General features: G+C 39.1%; 1 protein-coding gene across 1 annotated transcript; it reads right to left on the reverse strand.

Moving 5' to 3' along the window:
- Positions 1-13622: 13622 nt before the first annotated feature.
- Positions 13623-14243, reverse strand: LOC148802277 (uncharacterized). Its single transcript, XM_088897857.1, has one exon. It carries the CDS (start codon positions 14241-14243, stop codon positions 13623-13625), a length of 621 nt encoding a protein of 206 aa, XP_088753983.1.
- Positions 14244-25047: the final 10804 nt, after the last annotated feature.

Here is a 25047-nt window from a genome sequence, read left to right on the forward strand (position 1 = left end):
TTATATGGAATCCACTACAATCGGCTACACCTGTTTGGCGAATTAGTGCTTAAATATTTTTGTTTATTTTATGCTATATTTGGTTCCCATGTAGGGGTGTTCACGGGCCAAAAATAAAATCCAGCCCAATCTGCAAATTTCCTGGCTTAGGCTTAGATTTTTGTGTAAAATCCAATCCAGGCCCAAACCCGCATCAAGCGCACAAAATTCCAGGCCAAGCTAGGGCCTAATACTTCAGTTGATTCTTTTTTTATAAAAATACTTAAGTCAATTCAAATATGAGGATTGTTTTGTTAAGCAAGCCAAGGCCTTCTATAGATGAAGGAAAACCCTTCATTCTCATTCCCTAACTAATGACTTGGGAAAACACTTGATGCTATTCAATCTAAGGTAGTGTTCGAATCGAGGAAGGCGATCAGCTAGTTCTTGCTGGTAGGTTGGGGTTGAGTTTCAATGACGAGGCCGTGTTTCAAGATCTGTGATAAAAAAATAAGTCAGAGGCCCGAGGAATTATCTCCGGGTAAGTACTCCGACACTCAAATCAGTAGGATGTGATGAATGGTTAGGCCAAGCTATAAGGATGTTGGTCCGAGCCAATTAGTAGTATGGGTGTTAGAAGTTGGGGATCCCTTACCTCGAGCATGGAGTACCCTTTTATAGCCGAAGATCTATGTCCTGGTTGGATTGAGCTTTCGGGGTTGTCGGGATGAGGTTAGCCGCCGAGGTATTCGGGATAGAGTCTCAATTCCCAACGAAGTCATCTTCCTTATTCCTTTTTATCCATAGTTGTGCTCATCCACGTGACGTGTAGTTGACATGGCTGAAAGGTGAAGATGGGGGGCCACCATAATAGCATAGCTCGGTTGAGCTATGCCGACGTGGCCGCGAGTTAATTGAGCGGCCACGTGTCTTGCAAGGCCAGCTTAGCCATGACTCGAACACCACTCCCCCAGTTCTGAAGTTGAGGAATGAAGTAGTCCAATTTGTTCTTTAGCTGAAGAACTTCAAGTTGATGTTTGGATGGGCGTCTGGCCTCTTTGGTGTTCCTCGACACCTATCCCAATCTTGAGAACCAGGCAATATGGAACGTGGCCAAGGAATCTTCCCATCGTTGGTTACAGAACGTGGCCGGTAATTATTTTAAATTTTGGTAACTTTTAGTGATTTTCAGAATTTTTGTAAAATTCGATAACTTTTAGCAATTTTCAGAAAATATATTCAACATTCTCTATTAATAAATATGGTATTTTTTTAATTTATTAAAAGTTTAAAACTACTGAAAATATTAATGAATGGAAAACATAATTACTTTCAACATAGTAAAAATTTTAATTAAATAAATTAATATTTTTTAATTAAATAGTTTACTATAATTATGGTAAAAAAACCTAGCCAAAGAAGTTTATTTTGGACTAAAGTAATTAAACAAAAATAACATAGTAACACAATAAACAACAAAAAAATGGGTCGGAACTGAGATGGATAGAGCAAAGATCCGACCCATTTGAATAATCTCTATCAACCCACTTTGCATCTACAGTGATCTCTCGAATGGGCAATCACAGTAGATGTGTCCCAACTAACACAGGTATGCTGAATGTAATAGCAAAACGCCAAAACTAGCTAGTGCAATGAACACAACCCTTCTTCCATTTCTATAGTGATCACCCAAATCAACTACATGTAACAATAACGGTGGAGGTATGTTGGAGAATAACTAAATGGTTTACAATAGCAGTGAAATGTAACAATAATTGAATGATTAACAAATTGATTCACCTGTGGGGGAGGTTTTAACTGGTAGAGGTATGTCGGCAGTGATTTCCAACTGAACTTAATTCATGAGAATCAAAGGAAGATTGAACTGGAAGAGGAGAAGATGGTGGTTTAGAAACACGATGGGGCGGAGCCCCTATTTCGTTGCCTACAAGAAGAAAGATGATTCCCCTGTTTTGGTAATTAAAGAATAACTGTATTGATCGATATTCAAAAGAATGATAATTCTGTGTTGCCTTTCAATGGAGGCAATCGTCCCATATATATACAACTACATCATGATCAAAATAGCAAGACTAGAAAATAGCAACTTCCTAAAGCAATATTAGTAACTTCCTAAACAATATCTTTCTAAATATCTACAATATCTCCATTACTCCCCCTCAAGTTGGAGCATGTAGGTCACGTATGTCCAACTTGCGAAGAAGAAAATCGAACTGTTGTCGGCCAAGTGCTTTTGTCAAAATATCTGCCAACTGATTATAAGTCTGTACATGAGCAGTCTCAATAGTCCGGGCATGCAAGGCATCACGAACAAAGTGACAATCAACCTCTATATGTTTGGTGTGCTCATGAAACACCGGATTAGCTGCAACATACATAGCGGCACGACTATCACAATGCAATTTCATAGGTCTGGGATGTTCCACCCCAAGATCACGTAGAACACTCTTCAACCATTTCAATTCACACGTCGTGGCAGCCATAGACCTGTACTCTGCTTCTGCAAATGACCGTGAGACGATATGTTGCTTTTTGGTTTTCCAGGAAACAAGAGACCGTCCAAGCATTACAAAGTATGCAGTCAAAGAGTGCCGTGTCAAAGGACAACTAGCCAAGTCGGAGTCACAATAAGCATATAATCTGAGATCACTATTGACGCTCAAGATGATTCCCTGTCTTGGATTCCCTTTTAAGTGTCGGACCACCCGTAGAGCTGCATCCCAATGTTCCTGTCGTGGTTGTTGCATAAATTGAGCCAATATGTGCACAGAATAACAAAGCTCAGGCTGTGTTATAGTAAGATAAATTAATCTCCCTAACAAAGCTCAGGCCGTGTTATAGTGCGAGTCGATGATTTTGTTCCATGGGCAGATGGGCCAGTTTAGCCCCCAGCAATCCTGTTTTAGAAATAATATCTAGTGCATATTTTCATTGATAAAGATAGATGCCCTCATCTCCTCTGTCGACTTCGATGCCAAGAAAATACTTTAGCGTCCCAAGATCCTTCATGTGAAAGCACCGACTCAGATATTGTTTGAATTGATGTATCATTTCCCCATTGTTTCCTCCCACAACAAGATCGTCCACATACACCAAAACACATAGTGTAGCTCCGCCTTTATGGTAAGTGAATAAATAATAGTTTTAGTGCGATTGAGTAAACCATACATCTTCAACACCGTGCCCAATTTGACAAACCAGCATGCACTTGTCCTTGCCACACAGCGCCAAAGATAGACCCCATCATGCTTCTCACCCACACCAATCACTGTCCTCGAAGTGGGGTCCTACATTACACATAATTTGTCAGAAAACGTGACTGTACATTTTTATTCATCAATAAATTGAGACACGGATATCAAATTGCAATTCAAGTTGGGAACATATAAAACATGTTTTAAGTTCAATCCTTTCCCATGTTAGACAGTTTTGTATGCCCTTAGCTTCAATCATTTTGATGTACTTTTGTTATTTAGTGGAAATAAATAAAGTGCATGTTTGATTCATGTTGTTTGGTTTAATTCTGTGTAAAACCCTAAAACTGGACATTTGTAGAGACTCATGTTAGTTTTAAATGTTCACAGCCGTTGGATAAGTCTGGGGAGATTTATCCTGCCAAGGCTGATACTGGTGTGCCACCAAGTGTTGGGATAGCCTGTCTCAGCCATCAGGGTAAGACCCGAGGCACATACAGCATGGGATTACTTGAATCCTTGAACCGGACCAGATTTCCAGTCTTGCCCTGGACCTTGGAGATAGATGGGCAAAACTGGAAAGTTACACCTGACCCCTAGACTCGATTATGACGCTTCACTAGGTGCTGGATCAGCCTGCCTTTGATATGCCAATCAGTGAGATCCTTAGTGGGGATCAAAACCTGGGTATGTTGGGGCAGTTTGAGAATTCATCTGAGTGGGTGGTCATAGTGACAGAATCAGCCACTTTGTCGGACAAAGGGTAATGATCGGGAATGCACTCTCTCTGATGGAAACCAAACTGCCGGCAGTTGATTTCAATCGTTGGAATTTTGTTTTTGCAAAATTAATATATTTACATATATATGTACGGTTTCAAAATGTTTGCAAATGGTTTTAATTCCCGGGATCCATGTGAGAGGAGAGTGCGGCACTGTTCCTTGCAGCCGAGGGAGAGGTCCTCTCTTGTCGGGCAGTGCTTGATCATTATGGGCTGAGAGGTTAAGTGTAAGACCATTTAGGATAATACCTGATGGGCTAATCTTGCACCTGCCCACAGTCCCTGGGTTTTTATAAGATGGCTTGGCCCAGGGACCACTTAATGTAAGTGTTGGGCCCATAGGGTTCATACGATGGACTCAAGGGGTTCATTGAGATTTTCAGTGAATTTGGCTGGGCCTTGTATTAAAGGCTGGGCCGAACCCATGTGGCTGGTGTGTAGATCAATGCTTGGGTCCCACGCCATACAAAGAAGCCCAACTGGGCAGCAGATTGGAAACTAATTAAACACTGAATACTTAATGGGCCAAAAGCCCATTTCGAAGTGGGCTGATATGATCACCCAACAATGGGGCGAATTTGAGATTGAAGTTAGCAAAAAGGATTGGGCTCTTAGCCTTATCCACTCTTAGAGACCAAATTCAAATCAGATTTGAATCTGGTAACCTCCTGATAAGATCAGGAGTAAGCTAACTCTATCTGGGAAAGGGATTAAGATTATCCCCTATCCAAATACTGATTTGGATTGGGATAACTCCTAATTAGGAGATTTCTTAATCAAGAAGAAAAGAGAGGAGATTTTCGAATGAACCAAGAGAGAGAAATAAGATTTCGATCCAAGAGGTTCTGGTGAGCAAGAAAGGTTCCTGCGAATTGAGATTAGATCTCATTCTCTCCAGAAAAGAAAACAGTTCAGCCTTTTCGTTTCTGGAAATCTCCTCCTGCCACCGCCATCTGCATTGTTGCAAGATTTGATCTTTGCAGAAAAGAAAGTCAAGAAACCAGTTCTTGACATCAGTCTTGCAAGAAAGACTGAAAGAATTCAGTGTTTAGTACATCCAGGGGATTCTTGTGAAGGATCCAATGTGTAGGACGCACCCTGCTGGTTCTGTTCCATCCACAGCTGTGTCATCTTCAGCAGGGACAGATCTTGGAGCATTCTTTGGGCGTGAACACCAACTTTGGGAGATACTGCTTCTCCGGATCAGGTATAATCCTCCCATTTATCTTTTGGTACAGATCTGGTTTGATTAGGGTTCAAGTAGATCCTTGAATATTGTATTCTAAATTCAGGGAATATGATTCCCAGTTGGGAGAAGGTAGGAAATTTTTGAAATTCGCCCCACCCATTCCGCAACCTTTATGGCGTCCATTAGATGGATCCTACCATTCTTTCAGTGGTATCAGAGCCACAGGTTCGAATCTTGAACCAAAAGAAAATCAGATCTGACCCTGCGCAGATGGATAGAAGGTGTTCTTTCAACATTGCGCAGATTGTCTTCTTTTTTTTCAAGAAACTGTTTCTTGTTAAGGGCGATTGATCTGAAATTAATTTCTATTAAATCCAAAATTTATTTGGAATTGTTCTTTATTTATTTTGATTTAATGGACTGTTCAAACCTAGAGATCGCAGTGCAGTTTTAGCGCAGATGGTCTGCGCACCCTTTTTCTTTTCTATTTATTTATTTCATTCAATTCGGTCTGTAAATAATTTTTTTTATTTTTTTAGACTGAATGTATAGGATTTGATCAAGAATGTAATTAATAGAAATAGGATTTCTGTTATTTTTCTTGATTAAAGAAGATGGAAGAAGATGGCGGCGCAGGAGATTTGCAGATGGAGAAATCATTTTCTGCGATTTGCAGTTTATGAAACTGCAACCCTTGTGATTAACCTCTGTTTTGCAGGTGGTGCGAACAGTCCATAATTGTTTTGTGTTTGCTAGAAATCAAAACTATTAATTTCAGATCATTCAATAATTAATTCTTGAATTGAAAATCAGTTTTGGACCATTTCGGACTAGATTGGACCAAAACTGTTTGGACCGAATCTGGGTTTCGAAAGGGGCTGTTCTCAGTCCAATTGTCTCACACTTTCGTTCCAAATCTGATGTTCAATTACAGGGATTAATTCGGCCCACCTGTAAAGCCCAGTTTTAAAGGGTTAAAACTGCAAAAGCCCATTATTGTGAGATAAGCTGTATGGGCCGAACTGCTATCTGCGATTCAGCCCATACACCTAGTGGACATTAATCGTTAATGACTTGGTTTTTAAATGGGCCGTTGAATGGGCTTTACAGCAATTAATTGATTGGATCAATTCCTCCTTTACATGTAATGTTTGGATGTTTGATGTGCTGCGACCATGGGCCATAAGTACTTGGCCCGTGATGACTCGTTAGTGGCTCTTGCGCACACCATGGCTGAATGCACATCATTGCCATGGTGTCCCTGAAGGTCATTGGATGACCCCCCTCTTTGCCTGGTGGGCCCCACAACCCTGAAAAGGGATGCGTACGGAACCCCTAGCCGATTAAGGCCCACCAGAAATCTGACTTTATGAAAGTCAGTGGGAGCCACTTTGGTTTGACCTAAATTAGAACTAGGCCGTGATTTTGTTCCCTCCAGCAAATATGAATGCAAGTGATAGGGAGATCCATATGATGGACTCTCTAAAGGCCTTCCGTCATTAGCACAATGATGGGTCCATCAGTAATGAGGAAACGCACCATAAAATTGGGTTATCCATTTGCCGTTGGATCTGTTAGAGTGTTTCATAAGATGATAGGGGCGTCATAGACCGATGTGGGAGGGGCTTCACCAGAAAATGGGAACTCTCTCACGGTACCTTGGCGTAACCTGAATATGATGGGTGTGCACTCACTGACAGAAGGGTTTACCTGAAAACGGCTCTGAACCTTGTCTGACAGAGGCCAAAGGGAAACTCATTTGATGAGTGGATATGATCCGTCACAGAAAGGTGGTGGGGTTATGCAGCTGAAACAGTTGGCTTCACGCACCCCATGTGACTTCCCACATTTCCAGAGACATTTCGTCGTCTCCGTCACTGAGATAGGAGGGAAACCTCAGAGATGAACAAATGGGAATGGAACATAGATTAAAAGCCATATCTATGTAGGTAAACATGAATCAAACTAAGGTTGTGGACTAATGATTTTGCTGTTTTATCAGAAAATGGCAAACGGTCAATTTGCAAAGCTTCTAGACGATAACAAGCTTAAGGGCCCAAACTATGCCGACTGGTACAGAAATCTTATGCGGGTCCTAACTTCTGAAAAGTTAGACAAGGTAGTGAAAAATCCTGCCCCGGAACGTCCGGGTGATAGGGCTTCTGAGGCCCGTAGGAGGGACTACCAAGATTGGGAGGATAAGAACTCCCTAGCCCGCTGCTTTGTCATTGCCTCATTAGACAACTCAATACAGAGGCAGTTCGATCAGATCGAACTTGCCAAGGACATATTGGACAGTCTAAGGACAATGTATGAGGAGCAGAACCGTTCTACTCGACAGAAGGTCCTGAAATTGTTCATGACCGCGCAGATGACCAAAGGGCAGAAAGTTCATGACCATTGTCTTCAGATGATGGGATACATCAACGAACTTGAAGCTCTTGGATCCGGGCTAGATCTTGGCACGCAAGTGGATGCCATCCTAAATTCTTTGCCCTCTTCCTTCAATGCGTTCACTATGAACTACAATATGAATAAGCTGAATGTCAGCGTCCAGGAACTCAGCAATATGTTGCAGAGGGCCGAGGATTTACTCAAGAAGGATGAGCCTGTGGTTATGCTTGCTGAAGCTAACAAATCGGGCAAGAGAAAGAGAAAGGCAAAGAAGCCCCAGAAGAAGACTACCAAACCCAAGAAGCAGAAGAAGAACAAGGCATCTGATGTCTGTCACTTCTGCAAGCAGACCGGCCACTGGAAGAGGAACTGTCCTACCTACCTGGAATCTAAGAAAGGTAATATCGAAACTTGTGTCATAGAAACTAATATGTTAGTTACTTCTGTGTCCTGGTGTGTTGACTCCGGGGCTTCAACTCATGCGTGTAACTCACTGCAGGGGTTCAAAGTTAGCAGAAGGCTGAGTGAAGGTGAAGTGACACTGTTCTTGGGAACAACTGCAAGTATTGCAGCTGCGGCAATAGGAACCGTAGAATTAGTTTTTAAAGAAGGAGTCCTTGTACTTAAAGATTGTCTTTATGTACAGAACTTGAGAAGGAATTTAATTTCTGTTTCAAAATTGTGTGCTGATGGATATACTGTTTACTTTAGTAATATGATTACTGTTAAACGGAACAATAAATTCATCGCATGCGGGGAGCTAGAGAACGGTCTCTATGTTCTGCATCCTTCTTTGGAAACTAACTTAACCGAAACTACGTCGGTCGAAAATCCCAAGAAAAGGACTCGTGATACAGTAAATCTCACGTGCCTCTGGCATTACCGACTTGGCCACATTGGTGTCGACCGAATCACAAGACTGGTAAAGGATGGTCCTTTGGATTTTCTAACCGTAGAAAATCTTCCCACTTGTGAACCTTGCCTCCAAGGTAAGATGACTAAGCGGCCATTTGACGGTAAGCCTGAAAGATGTGCAGGCACACTTGACCTAATACATACTGATGTATGTGGTCCCCTGAGTGTTAGGACACGGAATCAACACGTGTACTTCATCACCTTTACAGATGATTTTTCACGATATGGTTACGTGTACCTAATGAGACATAAGTCTGAATCATTTGAAAAGTTCAAAGAGTTCAGACAGGAAGTCGAGAAACAGTTAGGGAGAGAAATTAAGGCCCTTCGATCAGATCGAGGTGGCGAGTATCTCTCTGACGAATTCAGGGACTACTTAAAGGCCAATGGGATAGTGTCACAACTAGCTCCTCCTGCTACACCTCAACTCAACGGTGTTTCAGAGAGGAGAAATAGGACCTTATTAGACATGGTCCGGTCACTTCTCGTACGCTCAGAATTACCCACATCCTTTTGGGGATACTCATTAGAGACTGCTATCTACGTGCTGAATAGGGTTCCAACCAAATCAGTTCCGAAAACTCCATATGAGCTTTGGACCAGAAGGAAGCCAAGTGTGAGACACTTGAAGATTTGGGGTTGTCCTGCACATGTTAAAAGAACAAGTGCGGACAAGTTGGAATCTAAAACCAGCCGTTGCCTGTTTATAGGCTACCCAAAGGATTCGGTGGGTTATCTATTCTATGACCCAAGTGAGCAGAAAGTGTTCTGCAGTCGAAACGCCCGATTCTTAGAATCCGATTACATCCTGGACACCCATCGTCAGGAAATAGTTCTTGATGAGGAGAGCTCAGGAGCAGTGGGAGATGACCCACAAGTTCCAGGTAATGACCAACCTAGAAGGTCCACCCGGGTATCCAGACCATCAGTCCGATATGGTTATGACCAGGATAGTTACCTGGTGGAAGCCTTGACTAGTGAAGAGGATCCCGTGTCTTACGCGGAAGCTATGTTAGACATAGACTCCCAGAAGTGGGTGGAGGCCATGAGAGCCGAGATGGACTCAATGGAGACCAATGGAGTCTGGACTCTAGTGGATCCGCCCTCCGGGGTAAAAGCAATTGGTTGCAAATGGATCTACAAGAGGAAGAAGGGCCCCGATGGCAGGATTGAGACCTTTAAAGCTCGATTGGTGGCGAAAGGGTATACTCAGAAAGAAGGCATCGACTATGAGGAAACCTTTGCACCGGTGGCCATGCTTAAATCCATTAGGATCCTGCTAGCTGTAGCAGCGTACCATGATTACGAGATTTGGCAAATGGATGTCAAAACAGCGTTCCTGAATGGAGATCTTAGTGAAGATATCTACATGCAGCAGCCGCAAGGCTTCATTGCTGCTGGTCAGGAACACATGGTATGTAAACTTAATAGATCCATATATGGACTTAAGCAGGCTTCTAGGAGTTGGAACATCCGTTTTGATTCTGCAGTCAAAACGTTTGACTTTGAGCAGAATCCGGATGAGCCCTGTGTTTACAGGAAATCCAGTGGGGATAAGATCACCTTTTTAGTCTTGTATGTGGACGATATCCTACTCATTGGGAATGATGTAGGAATGTTGACTTCGGTCAAGGTATGGCTATCACAGCAGTTCTCCATGAAAGATCTTGGAGAAGCTTCATACATACTAGGTCTTCGACTCTATAGAGATAGATCGAAGAGGATAATTGGATTATCCCAGGCTGCTTACATTGACAAAATTGTCAAAAGATACAGCATGGAAAACTTCAAGAAAGGAAACGTTCCTTTCAGGCACGGAGTCACTCTCTCCAAAAAGATGTCTCCCAAGACTTCTGAGGAGATTGAGAGCATGAGAGACGTTCCCTATGCCTCAGCTGTGGGGAGCATCATGTATGCCATGTTGTGCACTCGCCCGGACATAGCTCAGGCGGTGAGTGTGGTAAGCAGATTCCAGGCAAACCCAGGACAGGAGCATTGGACTGCTGTGAAGAACATACTCAAATACCTTCGAAGGACGAAAGAGTTTTGTCTGGTATTCGATGGTAGTTCACTGCAAGTTCTAGGGTATACCGATGCCGATTTCCAGTCGGATCCAGATGATAGAAAGTCTACATCTGGGTATGTTTTCACGATAGGATCGTGTGCTGTTTGCTGGAAAAGCAGCAAACAGGGGTCCACTGCAGACTCCACAACCGAGGCCGAGTACATTGCCGCAAGTGAAGCTGCCAAGGAAGCCGTGTGGATGAAGAAATTCATACACGAATTGGGAGCGGTTCCATCCAGCACATCACCCATCCCGTTGTTGTGTGACAACAATGGAGCGATCGCCCAGGCTAAAGAGCCTCGGGCCCACTCGAAGTCAAAGCACATCGAGAGGAAGTACCATGTACTGCGGGAGATTGTTGGTAGAGGGGACGTCCTAATTCAAAAGGTAGCATCAGCGGATAATGTGGCAGACCCATTGACTAAGCCACTGACACAGAAAGTGTTTGAGAAACACGTGGAAAGTATGGGACTCCGGCTTGTACCAGATTGGACCTAAGTGCAAGTGGGAGATGTTAGACAGTTTTGTATGCCCTTAGCTTCTATCATTTTGATGTACTTTTGTTATTTAGTGGAAATAAATAAAGTGCATGTTTGATTCATGTTGTTTGGTTTAATTCTATGTAAAACCCTAAAACTGGACATTTGTAGAGACTCATGTTAGTTTTAAATGTTCACAGCCGTTGGATAAGTCTGGGGAGATTTATCCTGCCAAGGCTGATACTGGTGTGCCACCAAGTGTTGGGATGGCCTGTCTCAGCCATCAGGGTAAGACCCGAGGCACATACAGCATGGGATTACTTGAATCCTTGAACCGGACCAGATTTCCAGTCTTGCCCTGGACCTTGGAGATAGATGGGCAAAACTGGAAAGTTACACCTGACCCCTAGACTCGATTATGACGCTTCACTAGTGCTGGATCAGCCTGCCTTTGATATGCCAATCAGTGAGATCCTTAGTGGGGATCAAAACCTGGGTATGTTGGGGCAGTTTGAGAATTCATCTGAGTGGGTGGTCATAGTGACAGAATCAGCCACTTTGTCGGACAAAGGGTAATGATCGGGAATGCACTCTCTCTGATGGAAACCAAACTACCGGCAGTTGATTTCAATCGTTGGAATTTTGTTTTTGCAAAATTAATATATTTACATATATATGTACGGTTTCAAAATGTTTGCAAATGGTTTTAATTCCCGGGATCCATGTGAGAGGAGAGTGCGGCACTGTTCCTTGCAGCCGAGGGAGAGGTCCTCTCTTGTCGGGCAGTGCTTGATCATTAAGGGCTGAGAGGTTAAGTGTAAGACCATTTAGGATAATACCTGATGGGCTAATCTTGCACCTGCCCACAGTCCCTGGGTTTTTATAAGATGGCTTGGCCCAGGGACCACTTAATGTAAGTGTTGGGCCCATAGGGTTCATACGATGGACTCAAGGGGTTCATTGAGATTTTCAGTGAATTTGGCTGGGCCTTGTATTAAAGGCTGGGCCGAACCCATGTGGCTGGTGTGTAGATCAATGCTTGGGTCCCACGCCATACAAAGAAGCCCAACTGGGCAGCAGATTGGAAACTAATTAAACACTGAATACTTAATGGGCCAAAAGCCCATTTCGAAGTGGGCTGATATGATCACCCAACAATGGGGCGAATTTGAGATTGAAGTTAGCAAAAAGGATTGGGCTCTTAGCCTTATCCACTCTTAGAGACCAAATTCAAATCAGATTTGAATCTGGTAACCTCCTGATAAGATCAGGAGTAAGCTAACTCTATCTGGGAAAGGGATTAAGATTATCCCCTATCCAAATACTGATTTGGATTGGGATAACTCCTAATTAGGAGATTTCTTAATCAAGAAGAAAAGAGAGGAGATTTTCGAATGAACCAAGAGAGAGAAATAAGATTTCGATCCAAGAGGTTCTGGTGAGCAAGAAAGGTTCCTGCGAATTGAGATTAGATCTCATTCTCTCCAGAAAAGAAAACAGTTCAGCCTTTTCGTTTCTGGAAATCTCCTCCTGCCACCGCCATCTGCATTGTTGCAAGATTTGATCTTTGCAGAAAAGAAAGTCAAGAAACCAGTTCTTGACATCAGTCTTGCAAGAAAGACTGAAAGAATTCAGTGTTTAGTACATCCAGGGGATTCTTGTGAAGGATCCAATGTGTAGGACGCACCCTGCTGGTTCTGTTCCATCCACAGCTGTGTCATCTTCAGCAGGGACAGATCTTGGAGCATTCTTTGGGCGTGAACACCAACTTTGGGAGATACTGCTTCTCCGGATCAGGTATAATCCTCCCATTTATCTTTTGGTACAGATCTGGTTTGATTAGGGTTCAAGTAGATCCTTGAATATTGTATTCTAAATTCAGGGAATATGATTCCCAGTTGGGAGAAGGTAGGAAATTTTTGAAATTCGCCCCACCCATTCCGCAACCTTTATGGCGTCCATTAGATGGATCCTACCATTCTTTCATCCCAAGCTGCACTTCTCCTTCTTGCAACGCCATCATATCCTTTCCATCAGGGAGTCCAACGGCACAAGGAGCGATTTCATGCACATTCTTCAATAGCTCTAAATTCCCGGTCATATTATGAGAACACCCTGAATCAATCAACCACATTTTCTTACTCGTCAATTTCTCTGAAGTGGATTCCTTGTGTGAATTGATCATTGCCATTAATGTTGCCCATTGTTCATCATTAAGTCCGGGAAAACCAACTTTATCGTTGGTCCGTACAGCCGCAGCAGTGGTGTTGGTGCCGCAGCTTCCTGGTGTCTGGACAGCATTGGCCGCCACTGAACCAGATCCTCCTCGACCTCTTCCGATTCCCGTGCCTCGACCTCCTTGTCCTCCACGACCACCAGAGCAACCTCCTTTGCCTGCAAACCACCAATTTGGGTAGCCTACAAGCTGGAAGCATTCGAGTACCTCATGTCCAGTTTTTCCACAGTGAGAGCACGTCTTCTCATCCTTGTTCTGAGATTTGGTTCTATTTCCAATTTGCACAGCAAATCCTACAGCCTCTGCTCGTTCTTCACGTGCTCGAGCCATCGTTTTGTGTCGTTCTTCTTGCACAATTATTGCATGTATTCAGTTCAAAGAAGGTAAAGGTTCTGTACTCAAAATATTCAATCTAACGATGCCATAAACTACACTGTCAAGACCCATGAGGAATTGATGAATTTTCTCCTTTTCCCGCTCCAATGCCAGCTCGGTCGCCGCTCCACACTTGCAGCCACCACACGTGCATTGTGGGTTCTTCACATACCCAGCCAACTCCTCCCACATGGTCTTCATCTTCCCATAATATGCGGATACAGTCATGCCTTCTTGTTTGCAATTGGCCAAGTCGCTCTTCAATTGGTGGATCTGCAGGTCATTCCCGATGGCGAACCGTTCCCGAAGATCCTCCCACAGTTCCTTTGTTGTCTCCATATAGGAGATTGTAGACCGGAGCCCTAGTTCTATGGTATTTAATATCCATGCTACCAACATGGAATTCACACTACACCAATCTTCCAGTTCGTCGGCATCATCACCAGGTTTCGTCACATTTCCTTCAAGAAAAACTAATTTCTTCTTTGCTCGAAACACATTCTTCACGGCTTTGGCCCATTCATCATAGTTATCCCCTTTCAAGATGATAGGGGTTATGACCAAGCCGGGGTTGTCTTGCGAACCAAGGTAATAAGGAGATTTTGAATCAGCCATAGTCTAAATATGGCTCTGATACCATAAAGAATAATTGCATAGATCGATATTCAAAAGAATGATAATTCTGTGTTGCCTTTCAATGGAGGCAATTGCCCCATATATATACAACTACATCATGATCAAAATAGCAAGACTAGAAAATAGCAACTTCCTAAAACAATACCTTCCTAAAACTCTAGCTTCCTAAAAATCCATATGCACAATATTAGCAACTTCCTAAACAATATCTTTCTAAATATATACAATATTTACAATATCTCCATTAGTAATAAGTTTTGCTTACGTGTAGAGCACAATGGGATGGACTTTGTAGTGCCACTAGTATACCTTTTAATCCAATTATGGTTTTGAACTGCAATAGGAGAAGACTATAGGTTAGAAACACAATGGGGCGGACCCCTGTTTCGTGGCTTAGAAGGAGAAAAATGAAGGCACAACTCTTGCCTTACATGGAGGATGGGTTCTCTTGATTGAATAGTTGGTTGATATGGAGAAAAGAGAAGATGTCACTTGGAAGAGAAAGATAGTGAGATGCATTAGGAGTCCAATTTTGGGTTGAATGAAAATCACGATTTACGTAGAATCGTGATTGATTCTAACTTTATTAAATTACGAAGCCTTGATATTTTCCATAGTGAAGATTTGTGAGTGGATTAATTAGAAGAAGGGTAGAAAACTAAGAGGCGTATTGGCCCTGTTTTCACGTCTCCTCTCACGATTTAGAGTTTGGAAATGTAAAATGGGTGGGTCAAGCATGATGATGTGACTTCGTGAGAGTGGGAGGACACACTCATGACACGGCTTCATGAGGGAACAAGAAACCCTAAAATGAGAGGGGCTGAGAGTTTTATGGGGTAATGGAAAAAGCTTAGGCCATAATGTGACACTATTCTATTTTAGTGTATATACTAGCGGGGCCCGTGTAGTGCGTTTGAAATTGAAGGGATTTTCTTTTCGAGTCTACTAAAATTTTGACACATCATTTCATGCTTAACTGGCCATCATTACAACCGGTTGGAGCTTAAATAAAAATTGATAAAAGATGTAAACAAAATCTACATACAACTTGTGAAAAAGACTTGCAGAGCAGTCTCTGCAAAGCCCAATGACTCAAACCTTCTCCCCCCAACCAGTAACAACAACAAGCCTTATCAATGGTGTTCAAACTGCAACAAAACGACAAGTGTGAATGAAACCCCAAAATATAGAAGGCAGAAATTGAGAACAAAAAAGCTAATGAACCCGCTGATTTGTGTACAAGAATCCTTTGCACGACTAAAGATCCTAACTCTAACTCATTTTCGCAAGTTGTCAACACCGGCCAACTTAATGAACTCACTGATTTTTGTCCGAAAATCCCTAATACCATTTTTTTGTATTAAAATCTGAAACCAAGAATCCTTTGAAAATAGAAATTTTTGAGAGTCTATCATGAAAGAAAACCTGTGCATGACAGCATGACTACTTGAATATATTTTTCTTGAAAAGATATTTTTGGAGAATTAGAGCTATTGTTTTTACTTTCAGAAGCTTAGTATGGAGGAAGAAGCAGACATCTCGTGTCTTGCAAATCCAAAGTCGAAACCAGGTTTGTCTTCCCATTAATGGTTAGAGGAGCAAGGCCTAAGTTGCGTTTGGATTGAGAATGCAAGGATTTGTCTTGCAAATCCAAAGCCACAACTGTGAGGAAGGTTTTGTCTTCCCGTTAATGGTTGGGGGAGAAGGGTTCGAGTATGAGAACATAAGGGTTTCGAATTTTCTATCAATATTTAGTTAGGTTTTTTTACAAAAAAATTATATTTATCAATTTTTATTTAAAAATATTTTTATCAATCATAACCTGTAGTAAAACTTCAGTCTGTCACCAGTGATGACCAGTCTAGCACCGAAAGACGTGTCAAAATTTTAGTGGACTCGAAGAGAAAATCCCTTCTAGTCTAAATGCACTAAATCTGAACTGGTGGTGGGGTGGGCTCAAGGTTAGGCATCCATTGGGGAATCCCAAAATTTTCCCCACCCCAAGGCAACTACTTAAAAATAATCTAATTTGCGGATATTATACAAATAAGATTTCCGGAATTTGGGGGTATTTTAGGAATTAGATTATGACAATTTTGGGGTATTTTTTAAATGGAATTGTGGGACCCTAGGAATATAAGAATATGAGGAAAACTTAGAGATATTTTAAAAATCAATATTAAATCTACTGATATTTTACTAATTTACCATCTGGTTTGGGGAATTATATGCAAACCCCGTCCCTTCCCGATCTCTGATTTGGAGCAAAAATATTTTTTCCATCCCCACCTTGTTTCTTCCCCATCTAGACCTGGCAATGGGTTGGGTGGGTTGGGTCAAGACATTTCGGGTTAGGTTGAATTTCGGGTTGGGTTATCAAATGCTAGACCCTAACCCTAAATGTTCGGGTTAGGGTTGACCCATGGGTCAATTCAGGTCATCTCAAAAAATAACTGAAATTTAAAAAAATAAAGAACACTACATGAAAAAAGCCAAAATTAAAGGATTTAACCTTAAAATTCCAAATATAAAATAAAAAAATTGAACATTTAATAATTTAAAGAATAAACAATGCATAAATAGTCCCAATTAGACTTGACAATCGGGTCAACGGGTTAACCCGTGACCCAACCCAACCCAACCCAGCTTTTCCACATTGGGTCGGGTTGGGTCATTCTCACATTCAAGTAGCTAAATATGATACCCTAGCCCAGTTTTTTTCGGTTGGATTGGGTCGGGTTTGTGGGTTGGGTCAACTTTTTGGTAGGTCTATCCCTATCCCTATTTAACATTCAAGAAAACTTTCCCATCCCCATCTAAAAATAATCTATAGAAGCATGACATGTAATATTTCTCCAAATTCTATAAATAGATTTGCAAGAACTTGTTTATAATTATGATTTGTACTAGGAAGGTTTTAAAACCATCATTGATCCATACTATCAGACTACTTAGCCACCCATACTATCAAACCATTTAGTTTGGAAATTGATCATGGTACCAATTTGTTTCACCCCAAACAACTATTTTCCCAAAAACCATTGAATTGGTTAACGACTTGCTAACCTAGACGATTGAACCATCAACCTAGCTAACCCAAACAACAGTTTTGGGTTGAAAAGTAGGTTCTTTTTGTAATGTTTTATTTTATTGATGTATCTTTTTTCTTTTTGTTCATTTATCAAAGAAATGTAAGATTTGAATAGAGAGAATTGAATGAGGTGAAAAGTAGTTCAATTTAAAATTTAAATCTCACAATTAAACATGAACTAAATTCATAAAAGAGTATTTTACTCAAAAGAAAGTTCAACATTCATATTCATATTTTGAATAGTACTTTTTGTTTAATATGATAATTATATGATATTATACATGTGCCTGAATGTTTAATTTTGCAAAATTTATGGTTTTTTATTTTTTATTATTATATTTTATTAATTTTTATTATTTATTTATGTCATTAAATGTTAACATTTTGACCTAAAAGTTGAACTATTGATCTTTGCCAAATAGTAAAATAATTATAAATTTTGTATTTCATTTTCATTAGCAATAAAAATACTTCTTGTTTATTACACTTATTTTGTTATAATTTGATTAATAAAAATATCACAAATGTGTCTTATTTTTTCTACATTTTTTTGTGATTTTATATATTTATTTCTATTTTAAAAGTTTTATTACCTAACTATGACTTCATAGGTTGATCAATTTGATTTGGCTGGTTTAATTGCTTAGCCACCACTTGAATAAAGAATGGTTTTGTATTTGAGTCAATTTTAAAATAGATGGGCTTATATTCTTAAAAAATATTGACATAGATCTAACTAGTAACATTTATTAGTGAAAATAACTTAAATATAAGATTTAATAAGAGAAAATGGGAGTTAATACCTTAAGTATAAGGCTTAATGAGAGGTGATTAAATGAGGTGAAAAATAATAATTGAAGTTATATTTTCAACCCTTACAATCAAAGATAGCCTAAATACACAAATATGGCCATTTTTATAACTATAAAAGTTGGCATTAAAATTATAATAAAACGACTTTTATATATTTTCTCAAACAAAGAAATATAGGATAATTTTAGTCGAAAAAAACTTCCACTCTACATCCACAATTTTATATATAGTATAATAGATATAATACAACTAGTAACCTTTCACCTTTATGTCTATAGAGGCATGACAGGTAATATTTCTCTGAATTATAAATGGATTTGCATGAAAACTTGTCTATAATTATGATTTATACCGGGAAGGTTTTAAAACCATAGTTGACCCATACAATCAGACTGTTTAGCCTGGAAACCGATCATGGTACCAGTTTGTTTCACCCCAAACAACTATTTTTCTAGAAACTATTGAATTTATTAATGACCTGTTAACTTAAACGGTCAAACCATCAACCCGGTTGACCCAAACAAGGGTTTTGGGGGCAAACTTTTATTTTATCTTATTTTAAACAACACAACTGATCCATTTGAGCCAGACGGTACTGCTGATTCAAAAACCGGTAGCGGTTCTGATTCTAGGTCGTATTTAAAATTGGCAACCCCAATCTCACTAAAGAAAAATTATACCCACACCTAAACTTTGCATTTTTGTCTCATTTGCATTTATTTTACTTATCCAAAAACTGATGCAAAATTTATACTTTCCCTATTTTTATTGTCTCTGTCATAAAGCTGGGATAACATTTTTGTCTCATTTTATACTTTCCATTTTACCTAAAATAGAAGTAAAAGTAGACTTTTCCACTCAGCTCATTTATAGTCATGTGCACTTACACCTTCACAAATGAAATTTGTCATCTCTTTTGTATAATATATTGGATTTATTATTTTACCTGGTGTGGTGGGGTATAAGGAATTTACATAATTTCCCTTTCTGGCTTAAAAAATGAATAATTTCAGCATCTTGTTTCTGATAAAAAATAACTCTCTTTCTTTGCTAATAGTTCAATTTTTTTTTTCTTTAGGTATATTAGTAGTTGGAGTATACCAAATTTTCCGAGGTCCCTTATTTTCGCCAATGTAAATGACCAAATTTGTCATAAAATTTTGGGGAAAATTCAGAATTTTGATGAAAATCCACCTCATCATTGGTTACCACTTTTACGGTGCTGATTGACTGATTATATTTTTTTCCAATATCATGTCTTTCCATTGTCATAATTGAATCCCAAAATTTGGCTTCATCCATCCACCCCTAACAGTTTATACATTGGATGACTAAGGAGTCATGTTGTCAAAGTCAAACAAGGAATCACGGATGATCACACTAGGGGTGGATTCAAATCGAGCTGAGCCGAATAGTATGAGGCTCAAGCTTGGTTCGAGACTGTCCTACAAGATTCGAGTTCGATTTTGAGAAAAAATATTTTATAAAAATAAAAAATTATATATAAAAATATTTGTATTATATATATAATTATATAAATACATATAATTGAGCCAGCTCGCGAGACTCACGAGCCGAGCTCTTGTAGGCTCGAGCTCAGTTGAAACCGAGTCGAGTTAAGCTTTTCACGAGTTAAGCTCGAGCAGCTCGTGAAAAGTTCGGCTCGTTGCCATCCCTAGATCCTGCCCAATGCCCACACCATGAAAAAAAATAAAGGGAAAATTCCTGAACAGTATCCTAAACTTTCATGTTGTCTAATAGGTCCCTATCATTAGTTGACCGTCAATCAACACCGTTACGTGACATCAAGTGCACATTAAATAGTCCCTATCATTACCCTTTATGATATTTTTTGATCATTTAACCCATTTCGTCTGAATGTTAAAAGAAGGAAAGGCGAAGAAGGGTTATGAAACTAGACAGGTGATTGTTGAATGAGGGAGCTTGAGCAGGGGAGCGAGAACTTCAACAGTTGATCGGTGTTCGGTTTCATAGCCCTTCTTCCCCTTTCCTTCTTCTAACACTCAAACAAAATGGGTAAAATAGTCAGAAAAATATTATAAAGGGTAATTTTGTCATTTTGAAATTATTTAATGCACACCTGATTTCACATGATGGTGTTGACTAATGGTCAACTAATGGTAGAGACCTATTAGACACACTTTGAAGATTCAAGGTACTGTAGAGACACGTTTTGAAGTTTGGGGATTGTGGGGCACGCATGGGGAATTCAGATTTGCTCCTCGCAGGCACTTGGAGCCATGCATTGGAAACATCTCTCCATCCCCATGATTGATAATTTACAATGCATGACTCCAAGTGCTTGTGAGGTTGGTGTGAGGAGCAAATCCAAATTCCGCATAGGGCCGAAAGAAATGCACCCCATGGTTAAGGAGCATTGTTCGTAAAACCCTCAGATGATAGAAATGCACCCGTGGTGGTGAAGACTGGATCACCTGCCAACAAAACACATTCCAACCCTCTACCAACATGATCTTACACCGCACATCTCATACATAGTACTAGTCTCAATGCTGAGATGTGTGGTGTTAGTTTATATGTGTCGGGCCTGGTCTTTAGATGTGGGTGTTGGGTTTTTCAAGGTTCGCTTTTCAGTCTTGTAGGTTTTTAGGATTTTGGGCCTTGTTTGCAGCTGTTGTGTGTGCTGGCCCAGTCCCGTAGCTGCTTTGTTTTCTTTGCTTGGACCTGGTTCGTCTCTCTAGAAATAGGCTTTTGTATCTGTTTTTTTATTTGTTAATGCATTTATCTTACCTTTTTCAAAGCAAGAAAAAGAAGTATATGTCATTGATCATTTCCAATCAACCAAAATCTAAAATATAAACCCAAGTTGATCAAACTGTTGAGTTAAGGATTTTAGGCTGCATTTGTCATTTCTTATTTTAAGGATTCTTCTCTTTCTGTAGTTAAAATGCTCATATGAACACTGAGTTTTTAACAGCAAAAAGGAGATAAGTCCTTAAAATAATGAATGCCAAATACAACCTTAATATCTAAAGAATGGCATTAGAGTTTCAGAACTATGATCAGAAGCTCCTATAGATCAAGTTGAAAGATTCAGAAATAAATAGTGTTTTTAGCTGGCCTACAATCCTAAGGTGAATCCAATGGTCTAGGTTAATATACAAGAACATGATATCATGGTAATGTGGAGAATTCATGTTATATTTACATTGAACAACAACCTACTTGACTGCTCAAGAGATTCAAAGAAACTTGTTGCCAAATCAGTGGAATTGTTTAAGGAAATAAATAAAGGAATTAATTATAATGTCAACATTGATATAGAGCTGGAAATTGCTTATCATGTCCTTATAAAATTTCTTGCATAAGGGGGATCAAATTGAGGATATTCCTTTCTGGTGAGGAAGTTATGTTCTACTTAATCAAATGGTGAATTAAGTTTCGAAGGAATCCCATTGACCAAGAATCCCATGTTCTTTTTTCGGATTTATGTGGAGATCAGGTAAACTTTATTTTCCTGGATATGTAAGTGATACCCATCTCCTAGGTGGGTAAATAACTTTCCCACCTTGGGGGAAAGTTGCCAACACTTGAATGGGACAAAAATGCCCCTTGTAATAAATTGGACAAAAATGCCCCTTATAATAATGGATTTTTATGACTAAAATGGTCATTGCCTTATTTACATGAGAAAATAAAAGAATATGGGTTAATGCACTTACCTATCTTTCTTAGGAAACACTTACTTGGGTAAGTGCATTTACCCAGGTAAGTAACTTACCAAAAAGCGAGCGGGGCCTTAGTTTGGCAAACATGCACATGTGAGAAAAGCACTTTGAACTCAATCTCCTAGCGTGCATACTTCTCTTCTCCTCTTATACCCACAGTGGTGGAGCCATGAATTTTCTTTTAAGGGGGGCAAGTTAAACAAGAAAATGAGATAGGGAGGAGAATTAGGGTTTGGGGGAAAATGGCCTAAGAACGTTTGGCTTTATTATAGATTCTTAAAAGAAAAAATAAATAAGTTTTTTTTCTTTAATTTTGGGAGTTTGAGGAGTTTTAGACATTGATCCTTTACAATTTTAGTTCCTGTTTTTTTGAGAAGGGGGTGCAAGAACCCACTTTATTATGTTTCTAACCCAGCTTCCACTAGGTAACAATGGTTTAAAAAACAAGTTTGGGGGGGAGGAGGGGGGGGGGGCAAGGATCCCCCAACAATATACTTGGGGCCTATATCGACTGATACGTATCGTGTCAGGAGCTTCCCGATACGCCCCTACAGGGATTGTATTAGGTCAGACCATGGTTCATAAGCTATTTCAGGTTGATTATCACAATGTAATGATACTAACGACAACGGTTTCACACCTAGGGGTACATCCACCAATAAATTTCATAGCCTTTCGACTTCCACACTAGCTTATCTAATGTTGTAAATTTAGATTCATGGTGAACCTATCTCTACACATTTGTTTTTGTTGATTTTCAAAATATAGTTTCACTACCCAATGTGAACACATATCCACTAGTAAATTTCATTTTTTTTTTTTAATTTAAGATCTAATTCACATCACAATATCCTTCAAATACTACAAGAAGGCCACAATAAAATAAGCCGTTCCCTTTAGATATTAAATACTCTTAGAAAGTCCAATGTTCCTTGTTAGGATTATTTGTATGTCTTTCCAGCATCCTTATAAATAATCTATGTCAAATCTTGTTCTGTCCATAAGATACACCAAACTTTCAAGGATTTTCATATATTCATTCTATGAAAGTCTTACACCAGTGTTCTTTTTCAAATGTATACTTACATCATAAGAGGAAGTTCCAATCAATTGGTCAAACTTGTTTAATATATTCTCTACATAATTTGATAAGGACAACCTAAAACCATATTTTATTTTTAGAATTTTAACTCCAAGAATTACGTCAACTTCATTTAAGTCTTTCATGTCAAAGTTTTCATACATAAATTTCTTGGTCTCATTCACAACATTAAAGTTCATGCCTACTAGGCTACCACTAGTATATTATCTACATATAATCATATCCGTGACTCCTACCATTCTAGTAAATTTATTGTACAACCAATTGTCATTCGTTTTATAACCATTATTTATCATCTATCAAAATTTTCATGTCATTTTTTAGGTGCTTCTTTCAATCTACATAATGATTTGATTATTTTACCAACTTTTCTTTCTTGTCCTCGCATTGGAAAACCTTCAGTTGTTTCATATATATTTCTTTCTTAAGATCACCATTTTGAAAAATAGTTTAACATCCAATTGATGTATTACAAGTTTGTAGAGATTGAAGCTAGAGCTATAAGAATTATAATGGTAGTAATATTGACTATTAGGGCATAGATTTTAAAGTAATCTACCCTTTTGTCTATACCCCTTGGCTTTAGTCTAGCCTTAAATTTATCTATAGTGTCATCAATCCTCAATTTATTCTTGAAAACCCATTTGTAACCTATAGGTTTAGTACTATGAGGTAGATTTACCAATTCTCAAGTATGATTGGTCATAATAGATAGGATTAGGAGAGGACATAGCTTTACTACAAGTTATTCGATCATTATCCACAAGGTATGTGTAAAAGTCATTATTGGACTTGGTTTCTTTTCTATCTCTCTTTTACTTCTTAACTCCAAATGAGTTTTAATCTCTTTTGATAATGATGCTGATGGTAATGTGATGTTGATAATCTAAGGCTTTTTTTAGTCTTATTATTCAAAGGAAAAACACTCTTGAAAAAACCAAGGTCTGTTTGGTTCACAATTGGATTTGGAATTGGAATTAGAATGATTCATTCCCCTCACCTATTTGGTTTAGGCTGGAATTGGAATTGAAATCAGAATTGGTTGGAGTGGACAAGGGAGGGAGAGGAAATGGCCCTTCCACTAGGAATGGGAATGGGATTTTGATTTTGCCCAACCAAACAGTTGGAATCAAGATGAACCATTTTGATTCCGATTCCAGACCCCTATTCCCGCAAACCAAATAGGCCCTCAAAATATCTAGACTCTATAATCGTATTAGGTTCAAATATATTGCTTTTGAACTTTTCAACTTGAAACTAGTAGTTTGCACCATTTTTTGCATAACATATAAATACACAATCTACAGTCTTATGTCATAGTTTCCTCTTTTGACTTCAGGTAGCCCTACTTTAGCCAAATATTCCCACACTTTTAAATATCTCAAATTAAGTGTAAACCCCTTCTAAAATCTATATAAGGTTTTTCCAATCTTCCTATATGATATCATATTTTGTATATGACAAGTTAAAAGAATAGTTTCCCTTGCAAGTTCAATAGAAATCTAGAATTTATTAACATTGCATTTAAGGGTTCTATTTTTTTTGTTTTGCTACCTAATTAGACTTTGAAGTGTAAGGTGCAGTTGTTTCATGGATTATGCCATTACTTTTGCAAAATATTTTTTAGTTGGTTTGAATAATATTCATCTCCTCAATCTATTCTAACTTCTCTCCTGTCCCATCCATACTTCTTAAGAGGTAAAATTTAGTATACCTTGAATAATCATCAATAAAGATTATGTGAATCTCTTACCTCTTCTTGTCATAGTGTCTTTAAATTTCCTAGATCACTATGAATGAAGTTTATAAGTTTAATTTGTCTTTCTATAGTTGGATGAGATTTCTTTGTAAATTTTGGATTCAACACGTATTTCACATTTTTTAGTTTTGCAATCAATCATGCATAATATTAGTCCTACTTCTATTTTCTTAATGTAAGAGAAATCCACATGACCAAATTTGCCTTATCAAACATTCACAAGCTCAAATAGGCAAATAGAATCAAAAGTACTTCCATTCATAATTTCCAAAACATAAAGTATAAACACACCATTATTGCAAAAACCT

Source organism: Nelumbo nucifera, chromosome 2 (assembly GCF_055504915.1).
Source record: "Nelumbo nucifera cultivar China Antique chromosome 2, China Antique-T2T, whole genome shotgun sequence".
NCBI classification, from domain to species: domain Eukaryota; kingdom Viridiplantae; phylum Streptophyta; class Magnoliopsida; order Proteales; family Nelumbonaceae; genus Nelumbo; species Nelumbo nucifera.